Here is a 13,103-nt window from a genome sequence, read left to right on the forward strand (position 1 = left end):
ATTACCTATATAAAATTAAAGGTAAACTATGTCAAATACTATTTATTTTTAATTTCGGGCTTGAAAATGTCACTGACGTTTTAATTTTGTTCAATTTTAATACAGACGTTTATGTTTCACTGCAATTTTGTCACTCCACCATTAATCCGTTAACGGGACAATGACATGGTATCTTTGTTCCGTGATGGCAATGACATGACTCCCTCGTCAAAACGACGTCGTTTTGACACGACCGTTTTGATGCTCTAAAAGCTCAAAACGACGTTGTTTTATTGATGAAATATTTTTTTTCATATAATTCAAACCGTAGACCTTTAGAATACAAAACTAAATACCCAACCACTAAACTAACTTAAAAACTCAGTATAATCTTAAAAAAACTAAATACTCCACTATTACACGCCTCAGCCTCGGTTCCGTTTCGCTGGGAAGAGGAACCGGGAAAGCCTAAACCTTGTACCACACTCACCATTTTCTCTAACCCCGATGACTTGGCTCAAAAGTGCCTGGAACTGCCTCCCATATTGCTACACGATGCCAGGAATACCCCAGCCTTGGAAGGTGATAGATTTCAGTCATCTTCTTCTTTCAGAATGGGAAGTGCGTGTTACGGATCCTTTCGTGGTGGCAGTAGTAGTCCCGAGAGGGTGCACCTTGGCTCCATGGTTCTTAGCAAGAGAGGAACGTACAAAGCAAAAGGTTTTCTTGGTTCTTTGAGAAGAAGGACCTTCAAGGCTAGCAGAGGAATAGCTATGTCTTCCCATCTTCTGGTGATAGAGACAGTGAATGCAGCACCGAAGAAGAAAGCAATAGTACCACAAGTGTTAAGATCACCAGAATTAAAAGGGTTGGCAGCTTTCGTAGCCTCTTACACTCCAACTCCAAATTCTGGGCAAGTTTTAATTCTCAATTTCTTTACAAATTTTCAGTCTTTGCTGCAATCTCACTTCCATAGTTTTAATCAGAAATACAGAATCACTCCTTGGGATAATTTGCATGGTCGATGATGGAGCAGCTTCCGGCTCCGTCTGTCCAATGGGTTGTGGGGACAGTCCCTAGGTTTGATTCTAAAAGTCTATGGTTCGAATCTCATTAAAAATATTTTTTAAGATTATACTAAGTTTTTAAGTTAGTTTAGTGGTTGGGTATTTAGTTTTAGATTCTAAAGGTCTACGGTTCGAATCGCATGAAAAATATTTTTTTCATCAACAAAACGACATCATTTTGATGAGAGAGTCATATCATCGTCGTCACAGAACAAAGATGTCATGTCATCGTCCCGTTAACGGATTAACGGCGGAGTGGCAAAATTGCAGTGAAACATAAACGTCCGTGCTAAAATTGGCAAAATTGAAACGTCAGTGACATTTTCGAGCCCGAGCTTAAAGATGAGTAGTATTTGACGTAGTTTACCCTAAAATTAATAAGTTTATACCAATTTATGGTTATTAGATTTAAATATATAATTTTTTTAGATTTAATTAAAATTTATAATTTATAAATTAATATTTTTTAACTCATAGTAAAACAATATTTTTTTAGAGTTGGGATTTAGGGTTTAGGGTTTAAAGTTTAGATTTTAATGTTTAGAGTTTATAGTTTTGAGGTCCAAAATTGAGACTTTAAGACTTAGGATTTGGGGTTTAGAGTATGGATTTTAAGGTTTGGAATTTTGAGTTTAAGGTTTAGGATTTGTGATTAAGGTAAAGAAATATATTGTTTTGCTGTGAGTTATAAATTTTAATTAAATTTAAACTATTTATTTAAATCTAATGACTATAAATTAGTGTAAAACTTATTAGTTTGAAGTAGTGTAAATTGATCTTGTTATATATTATATAACAGATATATAAAAATAATACTTTTTTTTTGTATCTTTGAATATGTAAAAGTCGAATAATATAAGTTATCGTATATTAAAAATTTAAAATTTAAAATTTAAAAAGATCTCAAAAAATTTAATTTTTTATTATTATTATTTGATAATGTGTACATTGTTTTTTCTTAATAGAACACAAACACATTACATTGTTAATTATACGACTCCATTGTTCAATCTAGATTAAATGTTAAACTTCTTATCCTCGTTAAACCAAACAATATATCTCGTGTAGATTCTTTTCAACTCAACCAACATTAAGAAACCCCTATCAGTCTCAATTTATTATAATTTTTGTTTAACCATGCATCTCCAGTGTATGGATTTTTTTAGCATTCCCGTGTTTTAGAGACATGAATCAAATGAATTGAAAATCATTCAGTTTATACATGAGCATGGGATTTAGAATGTTACCCAAGTAAAAAATTAATGGGAAAATCGGATGAAACTGCCACAATCATGGCCTCTTACTTGTTTAATGAAGGTAAGAAAGAACTATATAATCATGTATCCTACTCGCTCTTCTTCTCAATCCAACTATAAACAAAAACATGCACAAACCTTTTTCTAATAAGGGAAATGCATCCGATGCCTTCAAACACTAGCATTGCTCGGCTCAAGCTGGCAGCTGCAGTTTTGCATTGTTTTTCCAACTGCCAATAAAAAACACGGCTTTCACACATGCTAACATTGTGAGTATATGCATCTTTTGAAAATGGGCAATACATTACCTGATGAAATAATAGTAGAAGAAATCTGCATACAATGCCGTTTGGACCATACCAGAGACGCAAGCTTAAAACCAACAAAATATTCACCCGTCAGATTATCAATATGTAGAACTAAGCAAGCACCAGAGTAGCATTGCCCATAGCCTCTCACCTATCCATCAACTAAAATGTTGCTCTGTGAAATAGCGATAGATCCAGTTCAGAATGTAGAAAGCACGATAAGCCCTGCAAATTCAAATTTATTTGATTAATACCCGACATAGCTATTTGATGTAATGTCATTGCATTATCAAATTTAAAAACGTCCAAGGGGTTGAACAAAGGCAACTTTGGGAATCTTCAAGCCTAACTCACTATTAATCCAAATGTTGTACACACACAGAGGTAAAGGCAAAATGGAGCATATGCTTGAGCAACTTTAAATGGATATTCAACTCTAAAACATCCGTGTACGTGCATGGAAACTATTTCTTGTCTAATACGATACAGGAACAGTAAACAGTTCATCTACTGGAAATACATATTGTACATGCAACTAGAATGTTTAAGGTAATATGTCAGTGTCATTCAACAAGGTATACAGAAACCAACAATAACAACATAGGACGGGGGAAGCAGCAAGGTTTGGGGTCACAGATTAAGGAATGAACATGCAAATATGGAACAGACACTTGAATTAGTTCTAAAAGTTCTATCAAATGTCATGGAAACAACTAGTTGAGCTTCATTATGATTGCTATGTTTAAGTTTCTGAAAATTAGAGTGGAGTATAAATATAAAACACAATGGAAGAATCAACATGACATCTAATTAGTTCTGAATTCCAGAAGAACCCCTACAATAGACAGTGCAGCTGTTGATATAAGAAAGTTCTCTAAGTAACCTAATAGTTTCTCTCACATCATTAATGAAACAGCATGAATCAGACAGGAGATTTACAAATATTTTCTACTCTATTGATGAAAACTACAAAAGGGAAAGGCAGAAAGATACTAGTCAATTATAGGGTTGAAGGCCCAGAACATGATATTTTTGTTTATCTGTTGACTGACGTGGTTATTTGGTGTCTTGTTTTCTGGTTACCTTAGATGGATCGATGTCAATTGAATTCAGCTAGCTGTTTATTGGGGGGGGGGGGGGTAATCTATTTTTGTCACTTTGTTTTCTGTTTGAGAGGCTTTAATTACATCTGATGTACCCCATTAATTTTTGATAAATTACTTGCTTAGAAAAAAGACAAAGTCGTCTTGTGCAGATAGTCTATGAATGAAAAACTAGACATACCCTATAAAGAAGACATATTGCCCAGTTAAATTATCCACATTTCCACTTCGTCGTAACAAAACTAACTGTGGAAGAATGGCAAGAGCCTCCAAGTAGATTGAAAATGCCCAGAAGATCTTCAATGAATAAATTAAGGAAAGGTAAACAAAACAAAACTTATCAGCAAATCTTATTGCAGTTAGGAATTCAAGAGGAGCAGAGAAATTGCCTGGTATGATGAAGATATACCTATGAAGTTCATAGTTATAAGACAGGACAGGAGGGATCTTTTTGGGATAAAATATCCAGTAATTATCTCAGAAAGTGCAAAATCAACTTAGAAGCTAGCACCTCGAGATAAACATTTACAGACAAAGATAATATGCCACAGTAAGATGAACGATCCAATGCATGCACCCAAAGAAATTACTAATACAAATGGGTTCTTGTCCACAGTAAAGGTGATATTTCTACCAAGTTCCAAAGAACCACCAACAATGAAACACTTATGTTAGGGGTGTATAAGCAAAAAATCAACATATCTGTCATCCCAAAACCAAGCATTGCTGATTAAACAAAAGGTGCTTGTTTCATCATAATAAATAAGGAGAATCAGGACCAACAAAATGCAGAAAGAACAAATTTATTATGGTTTTATCTCAGCATTCAGGCCGTTTGCTTTACTTGCAGCTTCTATAATTGTGTTTGCTTTGCTTGCAGCTTGCATAATTACAACTAGAGAAGTTACCTAATTAGAAACTAACTCTAAAAAGGTAGCATTACTGAATGGTAGTGTAAACTAGTACCGAATGCTCAATATTCACATTCATATAATAAAGCTCTCTAAAGCATTAAAGAATTCAACGAAGTCACCTCCTGAACTGTGAACTTCTCATGTACCAAAAGAGCCAAGATGAAGCTAGCCAATATGAGGAAGTAATGACGGAAGGTATCGAGATCCCTGTCATAGGAACGCCTCACGACTCGGTGCATTCTCATACACCAAACAATGGCGAGAGAGCTGGCAATAAAGACCAGCTTCATGATGGTGTTGTACACAGATATAAAAACCGTGAATAGATCCAAGTAGCGGGTCAAAAACACCAGAGCATATAGCTCCTGCGTCTTCAGCGAAACACCTAAAAATGAACAAGCAAATTCAAATACCCGAGCACAGAAAATAGGAATCTCTGTATCTTCTACATTTTTCAATATATTGTTAATGAAACGAGCATATATAAAATTAGTAAACAATAACTCAATAAATTCAGTTAATAGGAGGCTAAGAATAATAATAAATTAATTTCCGTTCGTTAGCGAGTAAAATGAGAGATTACAGGAGGGGAAAGAAAACTAAAATGACAGTTAAAAAAGAGCTCGAATACTTGGCGGTTTCCCGGGAACCAAACGGAAAATGGAGTAGCGGAAAAGTTACCCGAGCAAGATTTGGTAACGTAGATTTTGAGGAGAAGCACTAAGATGCTAATCAAATGGGTCATGTCACCTGCAAATCTGAAGATATTCATTTCGCAATTCGATTTTCTTTTCTTTGTACTCAAAACAAATTTGGAACCGATAATGGAAATGGAGAGAATTTAGGTTGATCGATCCCTAAATTTTTTGAAATAAAGCAGAAATAACACGGGGCGATTGGCATTTTTCTTTCTTTTGTTTTGTAAAATAAAGAGAGAGAGAGAGAGAGAGAGATGACGTGGCGCTAGGTAGCTGTATCTGTTCTTCTTTGCTTTCTTAATGGAGACGGAGGTAAGCGGGTTTTGTTCCCCTGAAACACTGTTTCACTGAAACCTTCATGAACTTTCGCCCTCGAGTGGTATTGCCGTTTTCATTGTTTTCACTAGCTTCTTTTTCACGTGATCTCTAGTCCCGACGTAAGATTTCCATGGTGCTGCCCAATTCTTTAAAGAGTTACTCTAAACTATAATTTTAAATCCATTTTTGAATTTTTGAATATTTTAATTTCATTCTTAAATTATAATTTTTATTTTAGATTAGTCTTTAAATTTTTACATATTCTAATTCTATCCCTAAATTATGACTCTCTTTTTAAACTACTCCTCAATCTTCTGAATATTCCAATTTCATCCTCAAATCCATCCAAATATATTATTAGTTTCAACCATAATTTAACCTAAATTTGTTTTTTTCAAACATATAATAACATAAAGTTGCATAACAATTAACAAGGGATGTGATTAGTGTATATATATTGACTTTTTCAACCTGCATACCAAGTGTTCACCATCACTATAGGAGAATCCTTCATGTTGTTTCATGTATATCTCTCCCTCTAAGCCACAATTAAGAATCCATTTACTGTAACTCAAGGTCAAAATGACCTACTAATGCTAACAGGATGTGTAAGGAATCTTTCTTAAATATTGGACTAAAAGTTTCAGTGTAATTGATTCTTTCACGCTAAGTGAATCCCTTCGTAACAAGTCTTGCTTTATATCTTTCAATGTTACCCATTGAGTCTCTTTTTTGTTTTCAAAACCCATTTACATTCAATGGCTTTTACACCATCGAGCAACGGTACAAGATCCCAAACATCGTTGCCTTTCATGGAATTCATCTCATCTTCCACAGTATTATACCATTATTACGACTTGTGAAAATGACTTAGGATCATTTTCAGTTCCGACATTAAAGTCAGACTCTTGTAGATGCACAATGTAGTCACTAGAAATTGTCGATTTCCTTTATCTAGTAGATCTCCTTAATATTGAATCAACATTTTCTTGTGGATCATGTTGTTCAACAAGTTGTTCAATAATTTCTGGAATTTTTTGAACAATTTGATCTACTGGAATATTTTCAGCAGCTTGTGGAATTTCATTGATTGGTTTCTCAACACTAGATTTTACTTTAGGGGTACTTTGTATGATAACCAATCTCTCACTTTAAGTGAAAGATTGATCTACATGAACTGAGTCCTGAGGTAGATCGCTCCCACTTATTGAGTCATACTCAAGAAATTTTACATTTCTTGATTCTACAATTCTAGTGTTATGTGATGGACAATAAAAATTGTATCCTTTGAACCTTTCGGCATATACAATGAAATATGCACTAATGGTCCTTAGATCCATTTATTTTTTTGTGGATTATAAATTCCTACTTCAGACGGGCATCCTCATACGCGTATATGTTGCAAACTCGATTTTCAACCTTTGAACAACTCAAAAGGCTTCCTTGGGATGGTCTTGGTTGGAACTCGGTTTAATATATACACAACCGTTTTGAGAGCTTTATAAAGACTTAGGTAGCTTAGAGCTACTAAGCATACTTCGCACCATATCTATTAAATTTTGATTTCTTCTTTCCACAACACCATTTTGACTAGGTGATCTTGGCATGGTGTATTGGGCAACTATAGTGTTATCTTGAAAAAACTTAGAAAATAGACCAGGTGCTTATCCATGTTCGGTGTATCTACCATAATACTCACCACCTCTATCAATTCTCATGATCTTAATTTACTTACCACATTATTTCTCTACTTCAGCCTTGAAAACCTTAAAGGCTTCTCATGTTTTACTCTTATGGTAAAGCATATAAAGATATATGTATCGTAAGTAATCATCAATAAAAGTAATGAAGTATTTCTGACCTTGTACATCCATATCTAGGTAACAGATATCAGAATGGATGATTTCCAATATGGTCGGACCCCCCTTGGCACTTTTCTTTGACTTGTTAGTTTGCTTACTCTGAATGCAATCTAAACAAGTGTCGAAATCAGAAACATCTAAGGAACTAAGTACCCCATCATTTACTGATCTCTTTATCCTTTCAATGAAGATGTGTCGTAATCTTTGGTGCGATAAAATATAATAATCTTTATTTATACCACAATGTTTATAACTAGGTTTAGTGTGCATAATATTATGAGTGGCATTATTTTGTAAATTTAAAGAGTAAAGACCATCGGATAAAATTCTATTTCCAACAATTTCTAATTTATAAAACAAACTGAATTTATTGTTTGAAAAATTAAAACAATAACCCAATGGTGCAAGTCTTGAAACAAAAATTAAATTTATAGAAAAACTTGGAATATCAAAAGTCTTTTCTAAAATTAAAACAAAGCCATTACTAAGCACTAATTCGCAGGTCCCAATACCTTTTACATGCGACTGCATCTTATTTCTTAAATAGATGTATCGTTCACCTCCTACTGGTTCCCTCAGGTTTCTTAATTTCTGTAAGTAATTTGAGACATGAATTGTAGAACCATAGTCAATACACCATGTGTTATAATTTATATCAACCATATTTGACTCAAAGCAAACAAGTGAGATTGATTTACCTTTCTTCTGAAGCCATCTCTTGAACTTGACACAGTCATCCTTAGGTGTCCTTTCTGTTTACAAAAGAAACACTTGGACTCTTTCTTAATGTAAGCTTGAGGTTGGATTTTAACCTTCCCCTTTGGCTTGGCTTAGACTGATTTTTTTCCTTAAGTAACTGTTAGGTGGTGTTTGTTTTTGCAGAGGTAAAAGGTCTGCAGTCTGCGGACCACATCTGCAGGCATCTGCAGCAGAAGAGGTGGACCAAAAGTCTGCAGTCTGCAAGAAGAAGACTGTTTGTTTTTTAACATCTGCAGACTGCTAAAATAAACTGGAATATAAATAAACTAATTTTTTAAACTTAAAAGAGTTTTGCAATACTGAGATTTAAATAATTTTAGTTTTACAATACTGAAATTTAAATAATCCATACAACTACAATAATAAATTATTTAAAATAAATCAATCCATATTTTAAAATAAATCAATTCATACTAATAAATTATTTAAAATAAATCAATCCATACAACTACAATAATAAATCAATCCATATTTTAAAATAAATCAATCCATACAAATAAATTATTTAAAATAAATCAATTCATACTAATAAATTATTTAAAATAAATCAATCCATATTTTAAAATAAATCAATCCATACTAATAAATTATTTAAAATAAATCAATCTATACAACTACAATAATAAATCAATCCATATTTTAAAATAAATCAATCCATACTAATAAATTATTTAAAATAAATCAATCCATACAACTACAATAATAAATCAATCCATATTTTAAAATAAATCAATCCATAATAATAAATTAAATCAATACATACAACTACAATAATAAATCAATCCATATTTTAAAATAAATCAATCCATACAAATAAATTATTTAAAAAAAAAACCAATCCATACTAATAAATTATTTAAAATAAATCAATCCATACTAATAAATTATTTAAAATAAATCAATCCATACAACTACAATAATAAATCAATCTATATTTTAAAATAAATCAATCCATACTAATAAATTATTTTAAATAAATTATTTTAAAATAAATCAATCCATATTTTATAATAAATTATTTTAAAATAAATTATTTTATAATAAATTATTTATAATAAATTATTTATAATAAATTATTTTAAAATAAATTATTTTATAATAAATTATTTTAAAATAAATAACCTTATTAAATTATTTAAAATTATTTTAATAAATAACTATATTTTATAATTGTTCTTAAAGAGGTTTGAAGACCTTTAAAGACATAAAACCAAGTCTGCACCAAGAAGAGCTCGCGCAGACGTTTGAAGAGCTTCTGTCTTCTAAAAAACAAACAGTCTGCGAAGCCTAATGTATGCGCGTAGTCTGCGCGACGCATACATAAGTGGTTTGAAGAGCTTGCACAGTGAAAACAAACACCACCTTAGTGTACTCTCTCCCATCTTCAGCATGAGTCTACCCTCATCTTGATCACACATGGTCAAAAGTTCATCAATAGACCATTTATCCTTATGTGTTATAGAAGATCTTAAATGGCATATACTAAGGTGGAAGAGTATTAAATATAAAGTGCACCAGGAAAGAGTCAGGCATTTCAACCTCAAATGCTCTAAGTCGAGCTGCTAAGTCTCCCATCTTATTGATGTGATCACATACACCTTTCACAGTTGTGAGCCTCATGGATGTGAATCTCATAATCAAGGTACTAGCCAAGGATTTTTGAGAAATTTTGAACTGATTTTCAATACCCATTAATAGTTATTATTCATTCTCACAATGCTCAATTGAGCCACGAAAATCAGTAGGAACCTCACTCTTAATGTAGAGGCGATTAGACCTATTTTACTTTTCACATAGAGCAAGATCAACTTGAGTGCTGGTTTCACTGATATGTGGCTCAGATTTCCTTATGGAATAATCAATATCCAAACACCCTAATTGAAGAAGAATACTTTCCTTATAGATCTTAAAGTTCTCACTGGTTAATTCAATGATATAAACTCTATTATCAGACATATTCACGGGTTTTAAAACTGCAAGAAATAATGAACATACATATTGTAACATCCTAAAACAGGGCTAGTGACTAAAACGTGAATTTTGAAAGTTTTATGTTTAATTTTAAAACAAGTTAAAAGTTCAAGGACTTGAATAGAAAAATTTCAGTGTTATATTAAATGGTAATTGTGGAAATTTTGAAGGGTATCATAGTAATTTCATAAGAAAGATTTTTATTTCTCCTTTATGTAGGAGATGTCATGTGGAAATGGAGGAAAGAAAATAGAAAAGTCTGGAGACTTTGGTTCAACCTTCTTCTTCTTCTCTTCTCGTAAGCTCCATGGAAAAGGTAAGTTGGTTCCAAGTGATTAATTCTTTTGTTTTAAAGTTGGTTTTGATTCTTAGAGTGATAGAAAAGATTAATGAAAGCTTAAGATGGATTAAAACTCAAAGATTATCAAGTTATGAGAGATTGAAAATAAGAGGTTTCAAATTGAAATCTTGGAAAAGAGTTAGTAATTGAAGTTGGGGGTTAAATTTGACTTGCCAAATAGTTAATTAAGAAGTTAGAGGTGATAGAATTGAATTAAGAACACATGGAAAATTTGATAAAATTCTTTAATTCAAGAATTATGGTGAATTATGAGGGATAGTGAAGTGTTATAATGTTATAAGAAGGTTTACATATGTATAAATAAGTTTTATGGTATAAAGAGGGGTTAATAAGTAGAATTTGATGACAAAGTAAGAATTTTCGGGCTCAAAAATGGAATTTATGGGTTGTGTGCATCGATGCATCTTTAATGTGTATCGATGCACTCTCAAATAAATGAACATCAAATGCAATTAGTGTATCGATGCATAAGGAGTGCATCGATGCATAAGGAGTGCATTGATCCACCCCCTTAAAATGAAAACATCGAAGGTGATTTGTATATCGATGCATGGGTAGTGCATCGATGCACATGTTAAAGAATGCATCGATACATCTTCAATGTATATCGATGGACTCTCAAATAAATGAACATCGAATGCAATTAGTGCATCGATGCACCCCCTTAAAATAAAAACATCGAAGGTGATTTGTGTATCGATGCATGGGTAGTGCATCGATGCACATGTTAAAGAATGCATCGATACACTGTAGAATGTATCGATGCACTTCAAGGGAAAATAGAATTATATCTTTCTTTTAGTCTAAGAAATGATATATTAGAATATATCAATTGGATACTGATATGTATCAATGTATGTGTTGAAACATTTTGATATTTCGATATAACAAATTAAGTTAAATGGATTTTAAGATTTTCCAAATGATTTTCTAAGTATATTCGATATAACTATTCGAATATCAAAACATTACTCCAAATATTTCAAAAATCATTTTTAATCCTTACTTAAGTGTAAAATTAAGGTTTAATCATAAAACAATTTCAAAATAATTTTACAAAGTATTTCGAACCAATTCAAAGCCAAAAATTCCAGATTGCTCAGAGGGAATCGATTCCCCCCATAGGAGGAACCGATTCCCCCCTGAATGGTTTGGCTCCGAGATTTCCAGAATGCTCGGAGGGAACCGATTCCCCCATAGGAGGAACCAATTCCCCCCTAAACAGTTTTGTTCCAAGAATTCCAGTATGCTCAGAGGGAACCGATCCCCCCCAAGGGGGTACCGATTCCCCCTTGTACAACGGTCGAAATATTTGAATTTTACACTTAGGAACCGATTCCCTTCAAGGGGGAACCGATTCCCCCCACACACCAAGCTGTTTTATTAAATGTTTTCACACTAAAACGGCTATAATATCTTCTCTAATCATCCCCAACGTTCAGAAGTGATCCAAGGTGTATTTAAGCAAGCTTAGAAGCCATTGTTCAATAACAAGAAACATCAAGCAACTAGAATCAAGAGAGAATCAAAGAGAAAGCATCAAACCTCAAGTTTGAGCATTTCAAGCCTATTTTCATTCAATATTCATTTTGCTTTCAAGAACACTTTTTGTGCTCAATTGTATTCATCTTTGAGTGTTCTTTTCTTTATTCTAGAATTGTGCAAACATCTTACCTTGTGAGGTTTTCTTATAAGTTTGCAAATTTGTAATCTTCTCTTTGAGAAAAGAGTGTTCTCAAGAGTTGGGGTATACTCTTGAGGGAATTGTAAGGTTATCTCTTTGGCCTCAAAAGAAAGAACAAATTAGTGAATTTGTTGGAAAATCCTTAGTGTGGATAGCTAAGGTAGTGGACGTAGACTTTGTTTGAGAAAGTCGAACCACTGTAAATTGCTGTGCAATTACTTTCAATTTTCTGCAAAAGCTTCCACAAAATTTTTATTGCCAATTCACCCCCCTCTTGGCCAATTTCGGCATTCGATTAACTCAACAGTATGATTATATAGATATCGAGAACGAACAAGTTCCAGAATGATTATCAAGTTAAGATTCGATCGAAAGAGAGGAAAGCATAAAAGTGGATTGAAACTTAGTGAGGCCAAGGTGAGTGCATATGCATTAGTATATGATGTGTGTGGAAAAGACTCGCGATGAGTCTACTTCCAATATTTGATTACATGATTTTATGAATGTTAATAAGGGTGATATGATTATTATTTATGCCTGAATATAGTCATATGTGTTATATGTGATTTCATATGCAACGGGTATAGGTAATGGTATGATGATAAGGTATCAATTATATTAATTAGATTTAAGTGAATAAATGAAAAGTGAGATAAACTAAGTAGGGTTGCCCTAAATGATAACATAAGATATTAAGTGAATGAACATAGATGATATATACGATGAAAGAAGATTAAGATATGAATCATATGATATGAGTTATATAGAAAATATATGTGAGACCATGCAAAGTGATATGGGCCATGTGAAGTATGAATATGAA

General features: G+C 32.7%; 1 protein-coding gene and 1 pseudogene across 2 annotated transcripts; one reads left to right on the forward strand and one right to left on the reverse strand.

Moving 5' to 3' along the window:
- Positions 1-160: 160 nt before the first annotated feature.
- Positions 161-955, forward strand: LOC120193094 (annotated as a pseudogene).
- Positions 956-2,447: 1,492 nt separating this feature from the next.
- On the reverse strand, positions 2,448-5,497 carry LOC120193116 (ER lumen protein-retaining receptor A-like). 2 transcript variants are annotated; one of them, XM_039195718.1, is made up of 6 exons: positions 5,309-5,492; positions 4,747-5,012; positions 3,895-4,010; positions 2,762-2,835; positions 2,611-2,674; positions 2,448-2,532 (listed from the first exon to the last, which is right to left on the reverse strand). In XM_039195718.1, exons 1-4 carry the CDS (start codon positions 5,397-5,399, stop codon positions 2,769-2,771), a joined length of 540 nt encoding a protein of 179 aa, XP_039051649.1. In that variant the 5' UTR covers positions 5,400-5,492; the 3' UTR covers positions 2,448-2,532; positions 2,611-2,674; positions 2,762-2,768. The 2 variants fall into 2 exon arrangements, with proteins under 2 accessions (XP_039051649.1, XP_039051655.1); XM_039195724.1 differs by lacking the exons at positions 2,448-2,532; positions 2,611-2,674; positions 2,762-2,835 and adding exons at positions 3,018-3,275; positions 3,461-3,563 and having other exon boundaries at positions 3,891-4,010; positions 5,309-5,497.
- Positions 5,498-13,103: the final 7,606 nt, after the last annotated feature.

The sequence above is a fragment of the Hibiscus syriacus genome, unplaced genomic scaffold (genome assembly GCF_006381635.1).
Source record: "Hibiscus syriacus cultivar Baekdansim isolate YM2019G1 unplaced genomic scaffold, ASM638163v2 tig00004323_pilon, whole genome shotgun sequence".
NCBI lineage: Eukaryota > Viridiplantae > Streptophyta > Magnoliopsida > Malvales > Malvaceae > Hibiscus > Hibiscus syriacus.

Bases quoted from the DNA above. Each gene is read 5' to 3' on its own strand.
- LOC120193116 (XM_039195718.1), bottom strand. From the start codon at position 5,399: ATGAATATCTTCAGATTTGCAGGTGACATGACCCATTTGATTAGCATC. The intron at 4,011-4,746 runs GTGACTTCGTTG...TATTCATTGAAG, and splicing joins AGAAGTTCACAGTTCAGGAG to ATCTTCTGGGCATTTTCAAT. The intron at 2,836-3,894 runs GTATGTCTAGTT...TTGAATTTGCAG, and splicing joins CAATATGTCTTCTTTATAGG to GGCTTATCGTGCTTTCTACA.